Source organism: Peromyscus maniculatus, chromosome 21 (assembly GCF_049852395.1).
Source record: "Peromyscus maniculatus bairdii isolate BWxNUB_F1_BW_parent chromosome 21, HU_Pman_BW_mat_3.1, whole genome shotgun sequence".
NCBI classification, from domain to species: domain Eukaryota; kingdom Metazoa; phylum Chordata; class Mammalia; order Rodentia; family Cricetidae; genus Peromyscus; species Peromyscus maniculatus.
The window spans coordinates 51889342-51910756 of record NC_134872.1 but is presented as its reverse complement, the minus strand read 5'-3'; the positions used below and the strand labels follow the sequence as shown (position 1 = coordinate 51910756).

Here is a 21415-nt window from a genome sequence, read left to right as displayed (position 1 = left end):
GATTCAGTCACGAAGTTAAGCTCCTTCAGGAAATTGAAGTGTGTGTTGAGGGCTAAGGGTTCCAGGCTTCTGATCTCATGGTTGATTTCTTGGATGACTTTTCCCCATACTCCCAGCATCACCTCACTAGGGTGAGTCCAGGTATGGGTAGAAGACACTCCCTCTCCATTGTCAGTCGTCCATCACAGTTTGAGGAGCCGAAGAACCAAGTGTATATTCCATATGCTCTCACAGTGTCCGTCAGAAGCAGCAGGGATGACAGATTTGTGGGAGTTCTAGCAACTTGGCAGATTCCAACCACTTTCGGTCATGGCCAGACAACATGGTCAGGAGTGTCTGTTTATTGTCGTGGAGGAAGGTGAGGGCTCCTGTTGGTCACTGTGCTCTGATAAGCCTGTTAGACTCTGTAGCAGAGCCCGGTGGGTGGGGACCAGCAGGGGCTTAGGGAAGTAATCGAGATGTAATAGGACTGGGGAGCAGGCGCAGTGGGTAAAGCGCCCAGTACACAATTACGGTGATCCCAGCACCCACATGAAAAGCCAGGCATGAACACACATGCCCGGCTGTAACTCCAGTGCTGGGGTTGCCGTGGAGAGAGATGGATCCAGAGGACCCTCTGGCCAGCCAGCCTGGTTAAAATGCTAAGCTCCAGGTTTAGTGACAGACTCAAAAAATACGGTGGAGAACAGGAGAGAAAGATGCCCAGTGTCAGCCTCTGGCTGCCACATGTGTGTACACAGACACGCAGGTGAGTGCATGTACACACACACACACACACACACACACACACACACACACACGCACGCGTGTATACAGAGACACACAGACAAATGCACACACAAAGGCACACAGACACACATATACAGAGACACACAAAGACACACAGACACACATATACAGAGACACGAATACACACAGACACACATATACAGAGACACAAATACACACAGACACACATATACAGAGACACACAGACAGCCACATACTCTCGGCACCTGACAAGTCTGAGGGAAAGGAGTCTTCTATAATCTTATAATCGCTGATGACAACTGATTTTATTTTTTGCTTTATTATTTTTATTTTACTTATTTTGATTTTTTAACTTTGTGTCTCCCTATGTAGCCCCACCTGGCCTGGAACTTAATATTAATATGTAGACCAGGTTGACCTCGAACTCAGAGGTCCACCTCCTCTCTTTCCTGGGCAATGTGATTAAAGGCCCACGCCACGTATTCTGACCCACTGATGTTTTAAGTCAGCTTTTGTGGCTAGTACAGATAAAGGAGATCAAGGAGTAAAGGCTTCTTTTGGCTCAGGGTTCCTTAGGATTCGTCCATGGTCGACTGGCTCACATTGTCTCTGGTGCCGTGAGACAGAGAGGGAAGGGGCCACAGGGATCCACTTGGATGGATTGGTCATGGTGACTTACTAAGTCAGTGATGTCAGGACCAGACTGAAAGCAGTGCTATTCTGGGAAATTTTCAGAATGCATTTTCCTTGAATTATTCACCATTAAATTGTATAACCTGACTGAAATCCTACGACCACACTTACAGCTGTGTAAAGATTGACCCAGTCTATTCCTTTTGTAAAGACTGGACCTAGTCTAGTATCATCATCTGTTCAACTTAGGGAAGTCTGGTGTGTCTGTGTTGAGAAAGCATGCTCTTCATTCCAGAGAGGTCACCCCCACACCCCACTGTCCCTATCTTTGCATCATCTGTAATCAATGATTAAACAGAAAAGTAAAAGAGCTGGGCATGGTGGTGCATGCCTTCAATCAAAGTATCAGAAGGATGAGGCTGGAGGATCTTGAGTTCAAGGCCAGACCTGGTTCCCAGTTACCAAACAAAGACCAAAACAACAAAAACAAACAATAATCATTGGGAAGGAAGGCCAGGTTACTTTTCATATCTGTGTGTGTGTGTGTGTGTGTGTGTGTGTGTGTGTGTGTGTGTGTGTGTCTGTGTGTATCTTTGAGTGTTTCTATGTGTGTCTGTGTCTGTCTGTGTGTGTGTTTCTGTGTATCTGTGTGTGTGTCTGTGTTTGTCTGTGTCTGTGTGTGTTTGTGTATCTGTGTGTGTCTATGTGTGTGTTTCTGTGTGTCTGTGTCTGTGTGTGTGTCTGTGTTTGTCTGTGTGTGTTTGTGTATCTGTGTGTGTCTGTGTGTTGTCTGTGTATGTGTGTGTATCTATGTGTGTGTGCCTTTTAAAATTAATTTTTTGGTTATACAAAAAATGAGTTTCATTGTGATGCTTTCATACACAAATTTCTCAATGTACTTTGTTCTTATTCACCTCTTGATGTCCTCACCCATCTGATCTCTCCTGTTACTGACTCCTCCCATAAATACACACCCCGTTGCCCTCTCTTCTTCTCCCCAGACCTTTCTTCCCTCTCCTGGCTCCTTTCTACTGTCCTATCATATATATGTGTAATGCATACATTTCAATATAGATTCTGCACATGAGAGAAAGCAAGCCATATATTTCTTTCCAGGTCTGGCTTACTTTGCATCAAATAATGATCTCCGGCACTTAAAAAAAGACATTTATTTTTATTTTATGTGTATGTGTGTTTGCCTTTGTGCATGTATGTGCACCATATGCTTGCCTGGTGCCACAAGAGTATGTTAGATCTGCCTGGAACTGAGGTCATGGGTGGTTGTAAGTTCTGGGAACCAAATCCAGTCCTCTTCAGGAGCAACAACTACTCTTAACTGCTGAGCCATCTCTCCAGCCCCAGTGATCTCTGGTTGTATCCATTTTCTAGTGAATCCCATGTCATTTCTCTTCATACCTGAATAAAATTCCATCATGTATATGTAGCACATTTTCTTTATCCATCTCTCTGTTCATGGATGTCTGGGTTGTTTCTGTATCTTGACTATGGTGAACAGAGCAACAATAAACATGGGTATGCAAGTGTCTCTGAGGTGTGCTGGCTTAGAGTTCTTTGGGAACATGCCCAGGAGTCATATAGCTGTATCATGTGTGGTTCCTGTTTTAGTTTCATGAGGACAGTCCATACTGATCTCTGTAGAGGCTGCACCAGTTTACTCTCCCCCCCAGCAGGGTAGACAGGCTCTGCCTACTCTGCATACATGCCAGGACTTGTTTTCATTTGTTTGTCTGATGGTAGTCATTCTTACTGGAATAAAATGTAATCCTAAAGTAGTTTTTGAGTGTGTGTGTGTGTGTGTGTGTGTGTGTGTGTGTGTGTATGAATATATAAGTGCATATGAGAGCAAGATGATACTTATCTTTCACAATTGGGTTTATTTTATAATGTAACGATCTCCAGAACTTAAAAAAAAATATTTTTAGTGTATGTAGGTATGCTTTTACCTACATGTATATATGCACTGTGTGCATGCAGTGCCTATGGAGACCAAAAGAGGGCACCAGAATCCCAGGAACATTTTTTACATCTGCTTGGAAGCCAGAGGTCGATGGTGGATGTCTTCTACAATTGCTTTTCTACCTCACTTTTCAAGACACGGTATTTCAGTGAACCTGGAGCTCACTGATTCTGCTAGGCCGGGTGGACTGCAAGCGCCAGGGACCCTCCGAATGCTGACATTCAGCCCCACCCTAGCTTTTTCCATGGGTGCCGTAGATCCAAACCCGGGTCCCCATGCTTGCATGGCAAATCTTTACCAAATGATCCATCTTCCAGCCCCTTAGGGCAATGTCGATTTGCATCCCCCAGTGGATAAGGATGCCCAGCACTTTTTTGGAAACATTTACTTTTCTGGCCTTCTTCTGCCAGTCTTTTACTGCTATTTCTTTGAGTGTGATGGGGATTTTGACAAGGAAGGATGAGATGAGGAAAAACTGAGGCCATCTTAGCTGTTCTGTAGCCACAGGACTGTGTTGTTAGAGGTGAGGCTGGGTGCCTGTCCATCCTGGCACAGAGAGGAAACAAAAATCAGTACAACCCAGCCGCACTTTCCTTGTTGGTGAGCTTGTCCTGGGTGGACAAGCCTACTCGAAATCACTTTCTGGTCTCTCTAGTGCATCTCTTCTTTAATCTTTAAACAATTCTCTTTACAGGTAAAGATAAGATGAAAGTGTCGGACGGAGACTTGAAGAAGCTCCTTTTCATTAAGTGGTGTGTTCTGGAAGCCATCCGCCTGAGAGCCCCTGGTGTCATTACTCGGAAAGTCGTGAAGCCAGTTAAAATTCTGGTAAGCTTGGGTTGTTTGAAAACGATGAGCCTTCTAGAAAAAGTTTGTGTTTTGTTCATACGTTTCCTAGGTTGACATATTATTGATTTCTTCACCTAGTATTACTGAATAGAAATTATATATGTGTGTCATATACAGCATGCTCTGAAGTATGTACCTGTTTTATAATGGCCAAATCAAGTCATGCACCTGTATATTAATTCACACACTTAATCATTCTTGTATGAAAATATTTTTGCACTCTGTGAGTGGTTAGCACACTATTTCTGACTATAGTGACTCCATGGTGTACCATATCTCTTTATCACATTCTGCTGTTTAAATGGAATTTTGTATTTTTCGACCAGCCTTCCTTAAGTCTCCTACCTCCCAGCCCCCAATAATGACATTTCTCAACACTACCTCTATGGGCTGAATCTTTGATTTTTGAGATGACCCGGCTCTTGTCTCTCTGTGCCTGGCTTATTCTTCCTCAGGCTTCTTCTGTACTGTTGTGAATTTCCATATTTTAAAAAGCTGGATGATGTCTCATCATGCACATACACGGTACATTCTCCTTCATTCATCTGCAGACGAAAACACTCTGATTCATGTCCTGGTCACTGTAGAGCATGCTGCAGTGACCATGAAGGTGAAGTTACCTTTTTGACATGTTAATTTTACATCCTTTTCTGTAAACTCAGCAGTTGGATAGCTTGATCACACAGTAGTTCTACTATTAATCTTTTTGAGGGACCGCCATATTATTTCTTACATGACTGTACTAATGTGCATTTTGAAAAAACAGTCTCCAGTGTTCCCTGTTTGTCTTTGTCCTCTGACACCTCTGCTTTTTTGGATAATACAGATTCTAACAAGACTGAGATAATATCCCGTGAGGTTGGATTCCTATTTCCCTGACAATGATATTGCATGCTTTTTTTTTCTTTAAAAAAAAAAAAAACTTGTTGAATATTTTGTAGGTCTTCTTTAGTAAATATTTTTATTTTTATGCGTGTGTGTGTGTGTGTGTGTGTGTGTGTGTGTGTGTGTGTGTGTGTGTGTTGGGGGTGGTGGTTATGTACATAAGTTCAGTGCCTTAAGAGGGTGTTGGACTCCCTGAAGCTGGAATTACAGGCGGTTGCAAGCTGCTTGGTGTGGGTGCAGGAGCCAAACTGGGGTCCTCCGGAAGTACAAAGAGCACTCCAAACTGCTGAGTCATCTCTCCAGCCAGTTCTCAAGTCTTCTTTTGAGAAATGTCTGCTTAGGTCTTTGCATATTTTGTAGCTCCCTTTTGTTCTTACTGTGGAGTTGTTTGAGCTGCTTGTGTTGGGAACATGAACCTTTTCTCAGATGTGTGCATCACACCTATTTCATCCTGTCCCATGGGTTGTCTGTCCTTCCTTAGCTGTGCCTTCCTTAGTTGTCCAGAAGGATTCTAGTTTAGAGTAATCCGGTTTGTCTGAGTTTTTGAGTTCCTCAAATCCTCGTTTCCCAGATCAGCATCAGAAAGGTTTTCCTCTGTGCTTTGTTCTGGTTGTTTTACACTCAAGTTTAATCCATTGGAGTTGATTTTTATATACTGTGTGAGATGAGAACCCAATTTCTTTCATCTGCATATCGATATCCAATTATCCCAACACCATTTATTAAGAAAACTGGCATCTTCCCATTGGATATTCTCGGCGCCTTTATTTATAAAAAGCCATAAATGAGGGATTGATTTCAGGGCCCTCTTCCATCCTGTCGGTCTGTGAGTCTGGTTTTGTGCCATTTTGATTACTATAGCTCTGTAGTACCTTTCAGGACCTGTGGTGCCCTGCCTCCAGCATTGTTCATTCTGGTTAAGATTCCTTCAGCTGTTTGGGGCCTTTTGTGATTCCATGTGAATTTTAAGATTTCATTTTTTTCCACTGGAAAACGTCATTGGATTGTGATAGTGTGTATTATTTACATGGGCCCCTAAGTTCCCGGGAGTTCTAAGTGACCCTAGAATAGTTTGAAACACTGTTAAGTGACACAGCCCCATTCAGAGCAAGATTTGTCTTTTGGAAAAGATTTTCACTGAAGTATAACCTTTCAAATAGAAATTTGGCCGCGTGACTCTGTATCGGTTATATAATGTGGCTGAAGCCAGGCAGGTGGTCTTTTGTTAGCTGACTCAACAGGACTTATTTTTAAAAACTTTATTTTTGAGAACTTTATATATGGATATGGTGATTTTCAGTCACATTCACCCCTCTGCTCTCCCTCCAGCTCCTCTCAGATCCCTCCCAGGTCTCCTTCCAAACTTGGTGTCCTCTTTTTTATTTAACACCCACTGAATATAGTTAGTGCTGCTCCTATCGGCATGAATGCAGGGCCTGGCTAACCTACCAGAGGCTACACCTGAAAGAGAGTGGAGTCCTCCTCCCCTGGCAGCCATCCGCTGTACAGAGCTCCTCAGGGAGGGGTGGGGACTTGTGGGCCACGCCCCCCCATCCATGTTGGTTCCAGCTGTGCAGACCTGGAGCAGGCGACCACAGCTGCCAGGAGCTCCTCAGTGCCACAGCTCTGCCATGTCCAGAAGACACACTATTCCTCCCAGTCTCTCTCCTTGCTATTCCCTGAGCCTTGCAGCAAGGAGCTGTAATACCGACATACGGACATACCATTTCTAGGCATGCGCTCCATCGTCACCTGTTTCCTGCACTGATTCTCAGCAAGTGCCTCCCACTGACTGGCAGGAGTTTCTAGCCACAGATGAACACGGCTGAGAAGAGAGCAAGCATGGCATGGATCAGCTCGGCAAGAGGACAGCAGCGGAGTCGGGGAGAAGTCTCCAGGTCACCATGCGGAGTCTGTGCACATGGCAGACTGCAGTGAAATATCTGTGAATCAATCATCAATCACCAGAACCAAAATTTTACAGGAATTACTTGGCTCAGGGGCCTTTATTACCCAGGGAGATCACATGGATTCCCTCCATCCTCTTGTTTACCTCATTTATACCAGGGAGATCACACTGATTCCCTCCATCCTCCCAGGGAGATCACACTGATTCCCTCCATCCTCCCAGGGAGATCACACTGATTCCCTCCACCCTCCCAGGGAGATCACACTGATTCCCTCCATCCTCCCAGGGAGATCACACCGATTCCCTCCATTCTCTTGTTTACCTTTTTCATTTATACATAGCTTGAGAGATTCTGGATTGATACCAGGGGGTTTTGGTAGAACACAAAAGAGATAAAAATCCCAATTTGTAACAGTTAAAACATTTGCACCCCCTGAAGACAAAGTTAGTTTCATTGATCTTACATAAAGTATAGCGCTTTGTTTTATTGGGATTTAGATGGCTTTGCTTTTAATTACTCTATTGATTACTTTAAACTGTGAGTGTACTCTGAGAGGAAATGGTCCGCTTGTTGCAGTGAAGCAGAGAAATGTGTGTGTTTCTCTGTGTGTTGGTATAATCCTGATTGGGCTTTCTCTAAGTACGGTTAAAAAAAGAAATCCCAGACTTGATATAGATGTCTCTGTGTCAGTGGGTGTCCCGATGGCTCTTTCAGGCAAACAGATTTTTAAAAAATATTTATTCCTAATATTTCGTTCATTTTAGAACTTTTGTAAATGGCTGTTTGGGGCAGGGTTTTGAAGTGGGGGTCTTATTATGAGAACATGGGTGGATACCTCAGGCTGGCCTGGAACTTGTGGTGACTCCCCTGCCTCAGCCTCTAAAGTATTAGTGTTGTAGGTGTGATCCACTCTATCTGGCTTATTTATGGTCTTCCGCTGTTGTTTAAAGTTTTGGTTTTCAGGTTTGTACAACTTGTTTGTAGAAATGCAGTGGTTCTTCGTTTCTTTCTGTGGAAACAGGGATGGAACCCAGGCCCCTGTGCAGGCTCGGCAGGCACTCTGCCACCAGGCCGCATTCCCAGCCAACAGCAGGGAATATTTGTAGACTTTGGTGATGTCTTTGCTGTAGGCCTTGTTTTTATTTCTGTCTTTTTGTTTTGTTTTCTTCTGTTATCGCGCTGGCTCTAGTTCCCAGCACTCTGTTGACTCTAGTAGTGTCCTACGGTGCTTTGTCCTGGCCTCGAGGGGAAAGCTTTCATTTTCACCATGAAGTGCCATGCTGGGCATAGAACTTTTATAGATGCTCTTTGTCGAGTTTAAGACATTTTATTTCTACTTTTCTGAGAATTTTGTGAATCATAAATCACTGTATCAGTTGGTAGAACCATATCCTTTTCCTTGTTTGTCTTACTGAGATGGGTCACATTTACTAGTAATCAAATACTGAATCAGCCTTTTGCTTCTTTGATAAATCACTTGATCACAGTGTGTGTATTATGTGCTGTGTGTGTGTATGTTATATGTTTATGTTGTGTGCATATGCCTCTGGAGGGCAGAGGTTCACAGAGATTGACAAAGGGTGCCTCCTCAACCACTTTTTACTGATTTTTATATATATTATTGGATTTGTTTTGTTGATTTTTTTAAATTTTCAAGTATTTTTATTGAAAAACTAAGCACAAAAGAAAACAATGACTGCTTAATTAATTATACTAATTATTAATAATGCTGAGTTGAAGTAGTCAATCTTCTTTTTGAATATATATAGTGCTGTGCGCACACACACACACACACACACACACACACACACGTTGCTTGCTTAGTTTGGTTCCCAACACCCAAGCTGGGTGGCTCACACTTGCCTGCAATGCCAGGTCTAGAGGATACCCTCTCTGGCCTCTGCAGTCACTAACACTCACATGCATATACACACACATACACACACATACACCTAATTTTAAAAAGTAATCCGATTTGGGGAGATGGCCCAGTGGTTAAGAGCATGTACTGTTTTTGTAGAAGACCCAAGTTTGGGTTCCCAGCACCCACATGGCAGCTCACAACTGCCTAAAACGCCTGCTCCAGGGAAATCCAATGCCCTCTTCTGGACTCCCCAATATTGCATTAAGTACACAGACACATAATCAAAATAAAGTAAATCTTTAAGAAAACAAAATGCTAACATTTAACTAATATATCCCTCTATGTAGTCAAACATGTATGTACAGGTGACTCATAAGCAGAATTAGAAATTAGTCATCTCCTATTTGGACCACAGAAATGATCTATCCAAGGAAAAAGGAGATCGCCTGGTTTGTAAGAGGACTTGCCTTGCAAGCACAGAGACCTGAGTTCAGATCCCCAGCATCCACATGCCAAGCCAGGTGTGGCAGTGAGCACTCATATTACAGTGCTGGGGGAAAGAGACAGGCAGGTCTCAGGGGCTTATTGGCCAAGAAGTGTGGCCAGAATGATTAGCTCCAGGTTCAGTGAGAGACCCTGCACCTGAAACAGGGCCGGGGGGATGGCTCAGCAGGTAAAGGCGCGTGCCTCCAAGGCTGACATCTAAATTCAGTCTCCAGAATCCAACTCCCACAAGTTGTCCTCTGTCTGCTACACATACGCCGTGGCACACACACACACACACACACACACACACACACACACACACACGCACGCACGCACACACACACACACACATGCACACAGAGAGAGAGAGAGAGAGAGAGAGAGAGAGAGAGAGAGAGAGAGAGAGAGAGAGAGAGAGAGAGAGAGAGAGAATATTTATCTAACCAGGAACGTTAGGTTTTTCTCACTTATTATAAAATGTCTCTTTTTCACGATATAGTTGTAGCTTGGTTTTTAATGACCCACACTCTCCTTAAAACTTATTTCAGAATAAGTGATTTGAAGCTGATTTTTCTATCTTAGAGTCATACAGTTCCTTCTGGTGATCTGTTGATGTTGTCTCCATTCTGGCTACACAGAAATCCAAAATATTTTCCTGAACCTGACTCATTCAAACCTGTAAGTGCTCTCTTTCAATATGTATTATTTTTTATAATGTCTGTGTTTCTTGCCAAGAATATGAATGAATAAATTAACTGAACCTGTATTAGTAAGCAGCCATATTTTCTGGTAACTGTGCCCAACATTGGCTATGATGGACCAATAGCATTTGCAATATAGATGTTACATTTGCAGATCGAATAGAGGAGTTGGAATGAGCATCCTCAAAGAGGAACTTTTATACAATGCTGGGAAGGAACATGAAAGCCAGTAGCCCTGGTTCTGCTGGAAGGAAGCCTTATTTTGTACTCCTTGGGCAACTGCTTCTGTTACTGGTTTCCAAGGAGCCCACAAAATAAAAACACAGCAAATTAAAATAGTGATCTGTTACTTCATGTGCTTGGGGACTCACGGACCGAGCCATTCTAAGAGTTCAGCTAGTTCATGCCTTGCCTTTAGGGAAGTCTGGGAGAACTGGCTCCCAGCTGTATTTATTCCACAGGCTTCCTCCAGCAAGCAGTTCTGTTTGCGTCTTGCTGTTGAATTATTATTATGAGCAATTTTATGATAAAGCCCGAGGCCACGTTATAAATAGCCTTCCTCTTCTTAGGTCAATTCTGTAGGTGATTTACGTTGTCATTTACATTCGCCACTTAATAGGATTCTTGTTAAGCCTTTTTTGTTTATAAGTTCATGTTCCAAAACCACAATTGTGTCTGATATTAATAACAGGTTGGGGGAAAAATGACCCACAACTCTGCAACTTTGTATGCAAGGATTAGCTGTACAGCATCATTTTTAGCCCAGAAAAGCAGAGTTAAGCTTATTTATATAAGACTGACTTAGGAAAAAAAAGTGTTTTCTTCCCACAGGAACGCTGGAAAGAGGCAAATTTAGATAAGAATGCTTTCTTGGACGGCTTCGTGGCTTTTGGAAGCGGGAAGTTCCAGTGTCCTGGAAGGTCAGTGCGGCAGCTGGGCAGCATGGATGCAGAAAGTATACAAAAAGCGCACGGGGAAACACACCACCCTGTCCCTTCATTACGGAGCTGCAGGGAAATCTAGGAGGGCACATTTGGTTTGTTTGGTCAGTGGTGGGGTGGGGTGTCTTTGTGGGAATGTCTGTGGTGGCTTCTGACAGACCTCAGGAGACGACACTGCACTAGCTGGCGTCAGAGGATATCGGGGCTTCCACAGTCCATGGACGGGCAGTTTAAAGCACTGCTTTCCTCTGTGTGTGTGTGTGTGTGTGTGTGTGTGTGTGTGTGTGTGTGTGTGTGTGTGTGATGCCATTGGAGGGAGGGGCATGTGATGCCTGTGTGCAGATGCATATGTACATGTGTGCCGGTGGAGATTGGAGTACAGCCTTAGGTGTTGTTCCTCAGGTGCTCCCCACATTTTCTTCGTATCGGGGTCTTTCATGGTCTCCAACTGGCCAAGCAGACTATGCTGGCACTCCAGGGAATCCCAGGAATCTGCCTGTGCCCACCTCTTCAGGACTAGGATTAAAGATGCATGCCTTTATGCCTGAGTTTTACTGTGTGTGTATGTGTGTGTGTGTGTGTGTGTGTGTGTGTGTGTGTGTGTGTGTGTGTGTGTAATGTCAAACCTGGGTCCTTGTGCCAGCCTTGCAGTTATCTCCGAAGCTAAGTGCCACATTTAAAAGAGCAAAGGTGTTCATTTGCTCAGCTACACTGTTGTCCGATGTTGGTTATGGTTCTAGGACATTGCTGGCTTGGAGGTAGGCAGCAGTTGACACCTGGTCCTTCATGTAGTCACTTTTGTCTCACAGAGCCTTCCCCTGGGCACCCTTTATGGTTCAGTGCATCTGCGTTCCATACGCTTGGCACCTGTTCGAGCACAAGTGTCCGTCATTGATGGATTGTGTGTATTATTTATCCAACCAGAAAAAAAATTGAGCATTTTCCTTTGCCAGGGATAGGCTCTGGGGAAGATGGGCATGGTCTGTGCCTCATGAGATTTATAGTCTACATTAAATAAGTCCCCTTTCTTCATTGAAGAAGACCCACTGGGGTAAATGGGTCTTATTGTTGGCATTTATTTGTAATAATCTCACTCAGGAAATCATTACAAATCCTTTAAAAAAAGTATATTTAACGGATTTTAATTTCTTAATTTAAAAAGTCATTCATCATCGTTTGAATAGTAATTTCAGGTCATATTTACAATGATTATCCTATAAAGCACCAACTCTATTCCTCTTTTCTCTGGGTTTTAGAGTATCAATATGCTTTTAATAGTTCGTATCTCTTCCTAAATGATTGTAATTTAGTCTGAGCCAACCATAAGCATCTAACGTCCTCTTTAGGATGGGTTTCAGGGACCTGAATCTAAGCAGATTGGCACATGGTGTTTCCCTGAAGACAGGTGTTTGCACTTCACTAGGTATTTGACATAAAATGGCCCAGTCAGAACAAATGGAGACTTTTATCTACATAATTAGAGAAACATGTTCACTTTAACCCCTCACACCCCAATCAAATACCATCATCCTCAACAACAACAATGACCAATCAGCCAGTGTTGCGAGCGGCGATCTTCATGACAGGTTGGAGCCTGTGGATGAAAGAGCAGAGATGTTGAAAGATCTTGGGAGATAAAAAGCACTGTGTCACAATATGGCAGCATTTTGAGGAGCTTGTCTAGTTCCTGTTTTATTCAGTAATGAATGTATACATTTTAAAGACAGTTTTAGAGGTTCCATGATTAGAACTGGACACGTGCTCACATATCCACCTCATTTACAAGAGCTAAGTGCTATACACGCATGCCAGATATTTCATGAGGAGAGTTTAAACAGTACACAGCATCGACAAAACTCACCTCTTTCATTCTGACTCTCATTATTACCACTTTAGAAAACCAGTTCATTAAAGAGAAAAAGATTTATTTTACTTTTAAAATTCTCTCTCTCTCTCTCTCTCTCTCTCTCTCTCTCTCTCTCTCTCTCTGTATCTCTGGGTGAGTATGTGCACATGTGTGTAGGTACCCACAGAGGCCAGAAGAGGGCATCAGATAGGGCACATAGATCTGATGTTACCAGCAATTATGACGTGGTGATGTGCGTGCTTGAACTTGTGCACTTTGCCAGAGCAGCCATTTCTCCAATCCCAGAAAAGCAGTTCTTAAACCAATGAGAAGTCCATCATTTTTGTCACTTAGTAAGGCATCATCACAGCTGTAATTCTTCTGAAGACAGTAGATATTACTTTTTTCATAAATTCTCCATTGCAACTTAAGAGTCTCTTATACTCATCTTCTTTGGCTTTGAGTCTGCTACTGAAGCCAAGGACTACGGTATTTACAGTGAAGCATGTAGCATGGGCCAGTGGTAGACAATTGCCTAATGAGTATTATTCCCAAAGGAACTATTACCACCCTCCCTGCAAGCTTCTAAGTCTGAGAGACATCTATTTGAGTATGAAGGTAATGGGTACAATAAAGAAGACCATGAAACTATAACCCAATCAGTGGTATTTTATTTGGGGCAAAAATTGTATTTTCAGAATATGTTGACCACAAAAATTATATTTTCAGAATATATTGAATTCTTCCTATATGCAAGGCAGTATCCTGTATACCTCTGGGTATATGAATATGAAAGAGCCATATTCTCAACTGTCATGAGGTGAACACCTGGTGTTGACAAGGAGGACATGAGATTCATAAATAGCTTCAAGGAATGGAGAATAGCGTTGCCACATACCATACTGAAGATTCAAGATAGAGGTGTAACTAGTTAGGGGGATCTTGGCGATTTCACAGGAAAAGTGGCCTTTTAAGGGAACAAAGAACTTTTAGGTTAAGAAAATAGAATGAACAAAAGGGATATCAGCACAGAGGAGCTTGGAGCTTATGATTTTACAGATGTTTGGGCCAGATTAGATCAGGATTGGTTGGGGAGAAAGATTGGCTATGAATGTTGGGTTGGTGTGCTGGCTAATCTTGGTAATCAACTTGACACGTCTGGGAAGTCCTCAAAGAGAAATTGCCTTCATCAGATTGGCCTGGGGGTGTCCGTAGGCATTTTTGGGATTGTTGATTCATGTAGGAAGGCCCAGTCCACTGTGGGCGGTGCTCTCCCTAGGCAAGTGGGTCTGGGCTTTTGAAGAAAGGTAGCTGAGCAAGCTGTGGGGAGCAAGCCAGTAAGGAGTGTTCCTCCATGGTCTCTGCTTCAGCTCCTGCCTTCAGATTCCTGCCTTGACTTCTATCTATTATGGACTGTAACCTGTAAGATGAAATAAACTCTTACCTCTCCATGTTGCTTCTGGAAACCAAAATTAGGATGCTGTGAATATAAGTGGCTGTCACAGATGGTGTGGATAGCTAAATTAGGAGCAGGAGGGTGTTTGGGGGCAAGATAGTACCTTTTCCTTTAGAAATTTTGACTATGAAATGTGGCAAGATATCTATCACATAATCAGACCCTACAGGTTGACTACAAATGTTGACTATGTCTTACATGTTTTTAAAAACCGCATCAAGTCTAGGTTTCTACTAAGTTTCTGTTTCAAAATATCTCTTTTTCCTGTCACTTATTTTAAACAGGCATTCATGAAACATTTTGTTTTTAAAGAGAGATAAAAATTGTTCAGGCGAGCAGATGACTTCATTTGGGCAACGTACACCAAGAAAGCTTTTCCACTGGGAATTTAATCCTATGAATCCTGAGTATAAACACCAGCAAATGACACCCATTACTAATCAGTATATCAGGGGCCAACTTATTTTCTCATGCACAAAATACTCAGCGAGTTAAAGTTCCCTGCAATGTAGCTGACCATCAAAGTCCATCATAAACACATACTCTTATGGCCACACAGCTGTTGTTTCCTAAGAGTTCATGCCATTGGTGTTCCATGAGAGTTCCTCTCTTGGGTGAGCATGGAAAGTTTTGCTGATATAGCTAAGTAAGTACTTGGTACAGCCACCAGCAACTAACAGACACAATGGCAGATCTGTAGCACCTCTTAGAAATAGTGGAAGTTCTAAGGGGTTTGCAGAGGACCCCTCTCTAGACACTCTCTGTAGTCAGACTTTTTTGGACCACAAGCTCCCAAATAATGACACAGAGACTTATTATTAAGTATGAAAGCTTGGCCTTAGCTTAGGCTTGTCCCCAAATATCTGTTAAAACTTAAATTAACCCATTTATATTAATCTACATTCTGCCGTGTGGCTTGTTACCTTGTCTCCATATTATATGTCTGACTTCCTCTACATCTTGTTGGTGAATCTCTACCTCTCAGATTCTTTGCCTGAGTTTCTCTCTCTCTCTCTCTCTCTCTCTCTCTCTGTCCTACCTATCCTCTCCTACTTAGCTATTGGCCATTCAGCTCTTTATTAAACTAATCAGAAGGTGCCTTAGGCGTGTGAGTTAAAACAGAGACACATCTTTACATTGTACAAAAAGGTGATCCCACAACATTTCCCCCTTTTTGTCTAAATAAAAAGGAAAGGTTTTTAACTCTAACATTGTAATTCACAATGTCTAGTCCATTTGTATTTGGCAAATTCAAAGAAAGTACTTTATTATCTCTCCTATCTTGGTGAGTACAAAGTTCTATACCTAAGCCATATTTTATTATAACTAGTATTACCCTCCTGAAAATAACCTTTTAGAACTTAAACTATTTTCTTAAACAACTTAAGTTTTTATGCTTCCCAAGCTTTATAAAGTATACATCTCTTTTATGAATTTCTTTTTTGAATTTGGTAACAATGAAAATGGTAAAACTATAACTATCTAATCTTCAACCCCAACAGAGACCTGAGAAGGATAAAATATTATCTGAGTTAACAGGAAGTGCAGAACAAGCAACGTCCAAAGCTATAGAAATTATAGAGACAGCTGGCTGCCTGGACAGTCACCCAAGGTTCCTCTGCAATGTAAAGGCATCCATCTTTGACCTATAGGTCTAGAATATCTGACAGACTTTTCTGTGAAGCAGGAATTTTGAAGGACTGGCCTACCTTGTCTTGGCAAAATTTGGCAATTGACTTCCTTTGTGTCTTGCTTGTCCAGTTTGGACAGCATATTGTCAGCAGTTGAGGCAAGGACAGTTTCTTGCCCAGTAGCTAGCTTTGACACATTTAAAGCAAACTCCATATGGAGTTTCTTCAATGCCCATCATCTTCTCTGAAGTAGATTGATGCTGCCAGAAGCAGACATATATCATGGTAATGAAAAGCTTTACGTTATTAAAACATCTTAAATGCCATGTTCTATAGATCTCTGAAGTTTTTGAAGACCACCTATCTATCTAAAACATATCTCTGTTTAACCTTGAAAACATACCTAATATGACTACAAGTTTAATTGTTGCAAATGACTACTAACCCACATTTCTTAATTATCCCAAGCAGTTTGTAATAGCTTTCAAGGACTAGAGTTTTTACATTTTTAAATGAGCTGCATAGGTACAATACCTTAAACAAGAGTAGAAACATATATACAGTATGTTATAACAAAAATAACCTAAAACTTGTATCAATATACAAAAATGCATACCAATGTAAATGTTTGAGACTAGTAGTTGCTTTTTAGTTTAAAAATAGATTCAATAATCTACCCTTTTATCCTATCTTTCCTATATCCCCCCTTTTCTTTTCATAAAGGGATCCCTGAATCTAAACTCCTTTGCTTAGTTTCAACCCTGACCATGACCAATAACAAATTGCAACTAAACCCCCTAAATAATGACAAACATCCATAACCCACTGAATAACCAAAATCCACCCACCCCACCTCTTGGAAATGTGGGTGTTGTGTTCTTAAAATTACTTCTGTTGTCTGAGGGGTGACAGCATCTTTAGGGGACCCTGAGAAAATTGGGTAATGGTCAAGTCCTGGAAGAGGTAGCTGTATCATTTGTTGTTCAGTCTCTGTGATAGGAAAGTGCAGGGCTTATCTAAAGTCCTGGCTGGAGTAGTCTGTGAGGCTGGACCATCTCTGCTAACAGCTTTAAAGTTGTTATGGATGCAAATTTTTGAAGAAACTTCAACAGAGGCATTCTGAGAAACTGGATCACCTGGGCCACTCATCTTCATTGGTGAAACTAGTAGTTGCTTTTTAGTTTAAAATAGATTCAATAATCTACCCTTTTATCCTATCTTTCCTATATTCCCCCCCCCACCTTTTCTTTTCATAAAGGGATCCTTGAATCTAACCTCCTTTGCTTAGTTTCAACCCTGACCATGACCAATAACAAATTGTGTGAAAACACACAAACTTTTAAAGGTAACATACATATCTGCACTAACACAAGTATGTAATATGCAGTGTGTACAAGTCAGCTATAGATGATTCTCTGCTTTGTGTTTGAGCAGATAAAAGGCATCTGTCAACTTTATAAGACCATTTGAACTATATAACTAAACTGTAATATAACTCTGCATGCCATATGAAAGGATGGCATGTAATAATAAGACATGAGGACTCGGTAGCCAACAAAATCTATCATGTCTCATTTGGGTTCTGAGTTGTTCCCATGTCCAGGGATCAGCTTACATCACCTTTCTTATAGTTGTTTTCTTTGGTTTGTTTCTATATGTCTGCAGCCAAGATTTTCAGGAGGTCCCCCTGGTCAAATCTGATCTTTATTAATTTTGATGGATTCCATAGCTTTTTGTTTCCTTTGGAAACAAAGGCATAACCAGTACCCCAACACAACACATTTTGTAACTTCCATTCTGAAGTTAAGGCATTCTTAAAAATATACAGGCTGGTTTAATTTAGTAGTTTTTTTTTTCCACAATCCAATGTCTGTTAACAGCTGTTGTTTTTTTGCTTATTAGCATTTAAAAAATTAAGAATTAGTTAAGCATTATATAGGGGTCCAAACTCACTGTGTCATATTTCCCATTCTCATGTGGCTTATTCTTTTTATGTTACTTTATTCTCTAAATATTTTATTTTTAAACTACTTTTTAGGACTGTCTATACCCATTTTCTTCATTTTATTTTCTTTCTTCTGCACCTAAGCACATTTTCAAGTATACTGTACCTGTTCAGTGGTTTTCTTGGTCTGGACCTAGGTTTTTTTTTTTGCAGCTTTCTGATCCTGTGAGCCAAGCCTTAAAGAGCCAGGCTACCTGCTGTGACTGACCCTACAGGAAGGGGTGGTTGCATATGAACAGTTACAAGCTTGCTGGAGAAACTAAGGAGTATGCACACCATGACTCTGGGAAAATGCTGCAAAGCCCTTATGTACATACAGGTTCCTTTTGTGGCTCTGTTTAGCACATGGCACTGGTGGCTGGCTCTGCCCCACTCAGGTCCACAAGAGCCTGCAGGCACTTGCTGGGAGCCATGTCTACCCATCCCAGCTCTGGGAAGTTGCTGGGCTGAGCTGCGTGCAACAAGCATTTCTACCTATTCTCCCATGGAGTAGCATGCCAGCTGCTCACCGACCTCATGCTTGGATATATGGGCCTCCACATTAGATGCCAATGTAGTCAGGTCTTTCTCTGGGCTGCCAGCTACCAAATAATGACACAGAGACTTTTTATTAAGTATGAAAGTTTGGCCTTAGCTTAGGCTTATTCCCAACTACCTCTTAAAACTTAAACTAAATCATTTATATTAATCTATGTTCTGTCACGTGGCTTGTTACCCCTCCTGAGTACTATCCGTCTAACTTCCTCTATTCTCATTGGCGAATCTCTGCCTCTTGGATTCTTCTCAGAGTTCCTATCTCTGCCTGGAAGTCCCACCTATCCTCTCCTGCTTAGCTATTGGCAGTTCAGCTCTTTATTAAACCAATCAGAAGGTACCTTAGGCAAATAAGGATGGACTGAGACACATCTTCGCACCATGTGATCAAATATCCTGCAGCATTTCCCTATAGCATCATAGGAAAGGAAGAAAGAAAAATATCTATCATATAACCATATTCTATGGGTTGAACACAAATGTTGACTATGTCTGATCTATTTTAAAAAATCTCACTAATTAAAAACCCCAATTAATTCTATTGCTAATGAAGTTCAGGCTTCCAGCAGGAGGAAGCAGTGTGAGCGATCAAACTTTTTTAGAAATAGTAGAATGACAAATGAAGAGCCTGATCATAGTAGACAGGCTCATATTGAGCTATGAGATTCAAGTGGAAGAGAAAGATAGGATTATAAGTGGAGAATTTTCCTTGCATGGGACTCTCTGAGAGCTGGTGATCTTACAGGAAGGGGACATGCTTTGTCTGGCTGCCCCCCTGGGATGTCCATCAAAGGAAGCTGGCTTTACTTTGTTCCCACACTTACAAGAGGCTATCTGCTCAGCTGTACCAAATGCTATGGGTTGAATTCCAAGGCAAAACAACACCTCTGGGACTGGAGAGTTGGTTTAGCAGTTCAGAGCTGCTCTTGCAGAGGACCTAGGTTCAGTTCTGAGCACCCACCTCAGGTGGTTCATAGCTGCCTATAGCCCTAGTTTTCTGGGGCCTGGGCCTACAAGGCTACCTGCACACATGTGACACATATAAACTCATGAAAACACACATACAAATAAATATGTTTAAAGATTCTGGTCTTTAGCAAGATTAAGTGATCTATAGCAGGAAATAAATTCTTCGATAAGATGGTGTGATAAGAGTGAGGCTTCAATATTTGAAATATGAAAAAGAGGCATTTATCCTTGAAGAATAGAAACTGGTTCTGTGTGTGTGTGTGTGTGTGTGTGTGTGTGTGTGTGTGTGTGTGTGTGTGTGTGTGTGTGTGTTGTGCAGGGTCAGTGGTGTTTATGTATCCCAGGGCAATGCTAGGGTACAAAGTCATTGATGTCTTGCATTACTAATGGAAACCTCACAACTATTGAAAAATGCCTTAAAAGTGTGGACTCAGCTAATGTAGATTAGTAGTAGTTAGTCAACTGATTTAACAGCTCCTGAGCAATCAACATTAACACGATTACTCACTGACACAGTGACTACTTGTTGGATGTATGCTATGCTCACTGTAGGGTTCTGAGCATCACCTTTGGAAACCAGTCAGATGATGCTCCTTCCTCCACAGAAGGGGTTCCAACCCGTGTTCTAACTCAGGTCACTTTGTTCAAAACTACAGGTTCAAGGATAGGAAATGTCCCGAACAGCTTACTGTGGTTGGGGGGATTGGATATGGCAGGATACAAAGCTAGCCCTGGTCTAGAAACGTGGCTCAGCAGGTAGAGGCACTTGCTGTGGCAGCCTGATGATCTGAGCCCAGTCGCAAGGCCCCACAGGAGGTGGAAGGGCAGAGCTGGCTACCACAGGTGTCGTCCGACCTTCACATGCTTGTGCCTTCCTGTGTGCTTGAATGCACACACAAACACTTAATACACCCCCTAGCCCTACTTAAAGGAAGTTGGCACATGGTACGCGAGAGGACTTACATGTAGAATAACTTCCATAACATGGGAATAATCAATATAAAAACATTCAAGAAAGTATGTCTTCTTGGGGTCCTGTTAATCTGCAAAGGAAAAAAAAAAAAGCTCCCATAGGAATCATAGGAATGCAACGTACATATTTGTTAGTATTAAGGCTACTGCTATTTGGGATTTATGAGCTGTGAGTACATTCATCCCTATGTATTTATCATGCAGATATTATAATTCTTATGGTTAGATATTAGTAAATTATTTTTGCATAATCTTGCATTTGAGAAGAATCGTGAACAGCTTTTACACATTCATGCATAGAAACGCACAGTACTTTTGAAGAGTGAGCACACTCTAATCCCAGTGGACTTACTGGTCAGTGAATGAAATAACACGTTATTCTGAGGAATGTGTTCTGTGAATAAGTGTGTCTCTTAAATTCCATTAGTTAAATATAAGTAAATGAAAACATTCATTGGTTTAACATTTCTCTAACATCTGGAAATGTACTCTAATATTTTTACAAAGTGTGGACATGTCTGTTAGGGTCTATAAAAAGGGATTAGGGATGAGGGCAGATGATGGGTAAGTGTCATTAGGTCCAAGGCTCTCAGCCAGGCTGCCAGAACCCCTTATTAATTTTTAGTCACAGTTGTCTTTTCTTGGTGCCTTGCTAAGGATCCTTGGCTCACTCAGAAGAGCACAGAAACCACTAAAGAATGGCAGCTATTATTCTCTAGGCCACTTAATTCTGATATTAATTATGAGGCTAAGATTTAAGTCTGTTGAGAACTGAACAGCATCTTAGGGGTAATATCTCACACTTAGATGAGCATGTTTCCAAAACAGAACATGTTCTTTTCTGGGCAAAATTTTCAGAAAAGGAGTCTTTTCATTTTCATATGTGAAATAGAACCCCAAGTCCTTTGTGGTGCACAGGATTCAGGGAGAGGGTATTTGTCTACATGTGTCTACAGAGAGAAAGGAGTCACTTCCAGTGGGGTGTGCTCTCTTCTCCAAACCCCT

At 41.8% G+C, this 21415-nt stretch overlaps 1 protein-coding gene across 1 annotated transcript in view; it reads left to right on the top strand.

The window, feature by feature from the left end:
* Positions 1-21415, top strand: part of Cyp39a1 (cytochrome P450 family 39 subfamily A member 1) — a 92404-nt gene that overhangs the window by 57016 nt on the left and 13973 nt on the right. The window contains exons 8-10 of the mRNA XM_042266391.2: positions 4056-4189; positions 9938-10033; positions 10888-10976. Coding sequence (XP_042122325.2) covers positions 4056-4189; positions 9938-10033; positions 10888-10976 — 319 coding nt within the window. The remainder of the gene's footprint in view (positions 1-4055; positions 4190-9937; positions 10034-10887; positions 10977-21415) is intronic.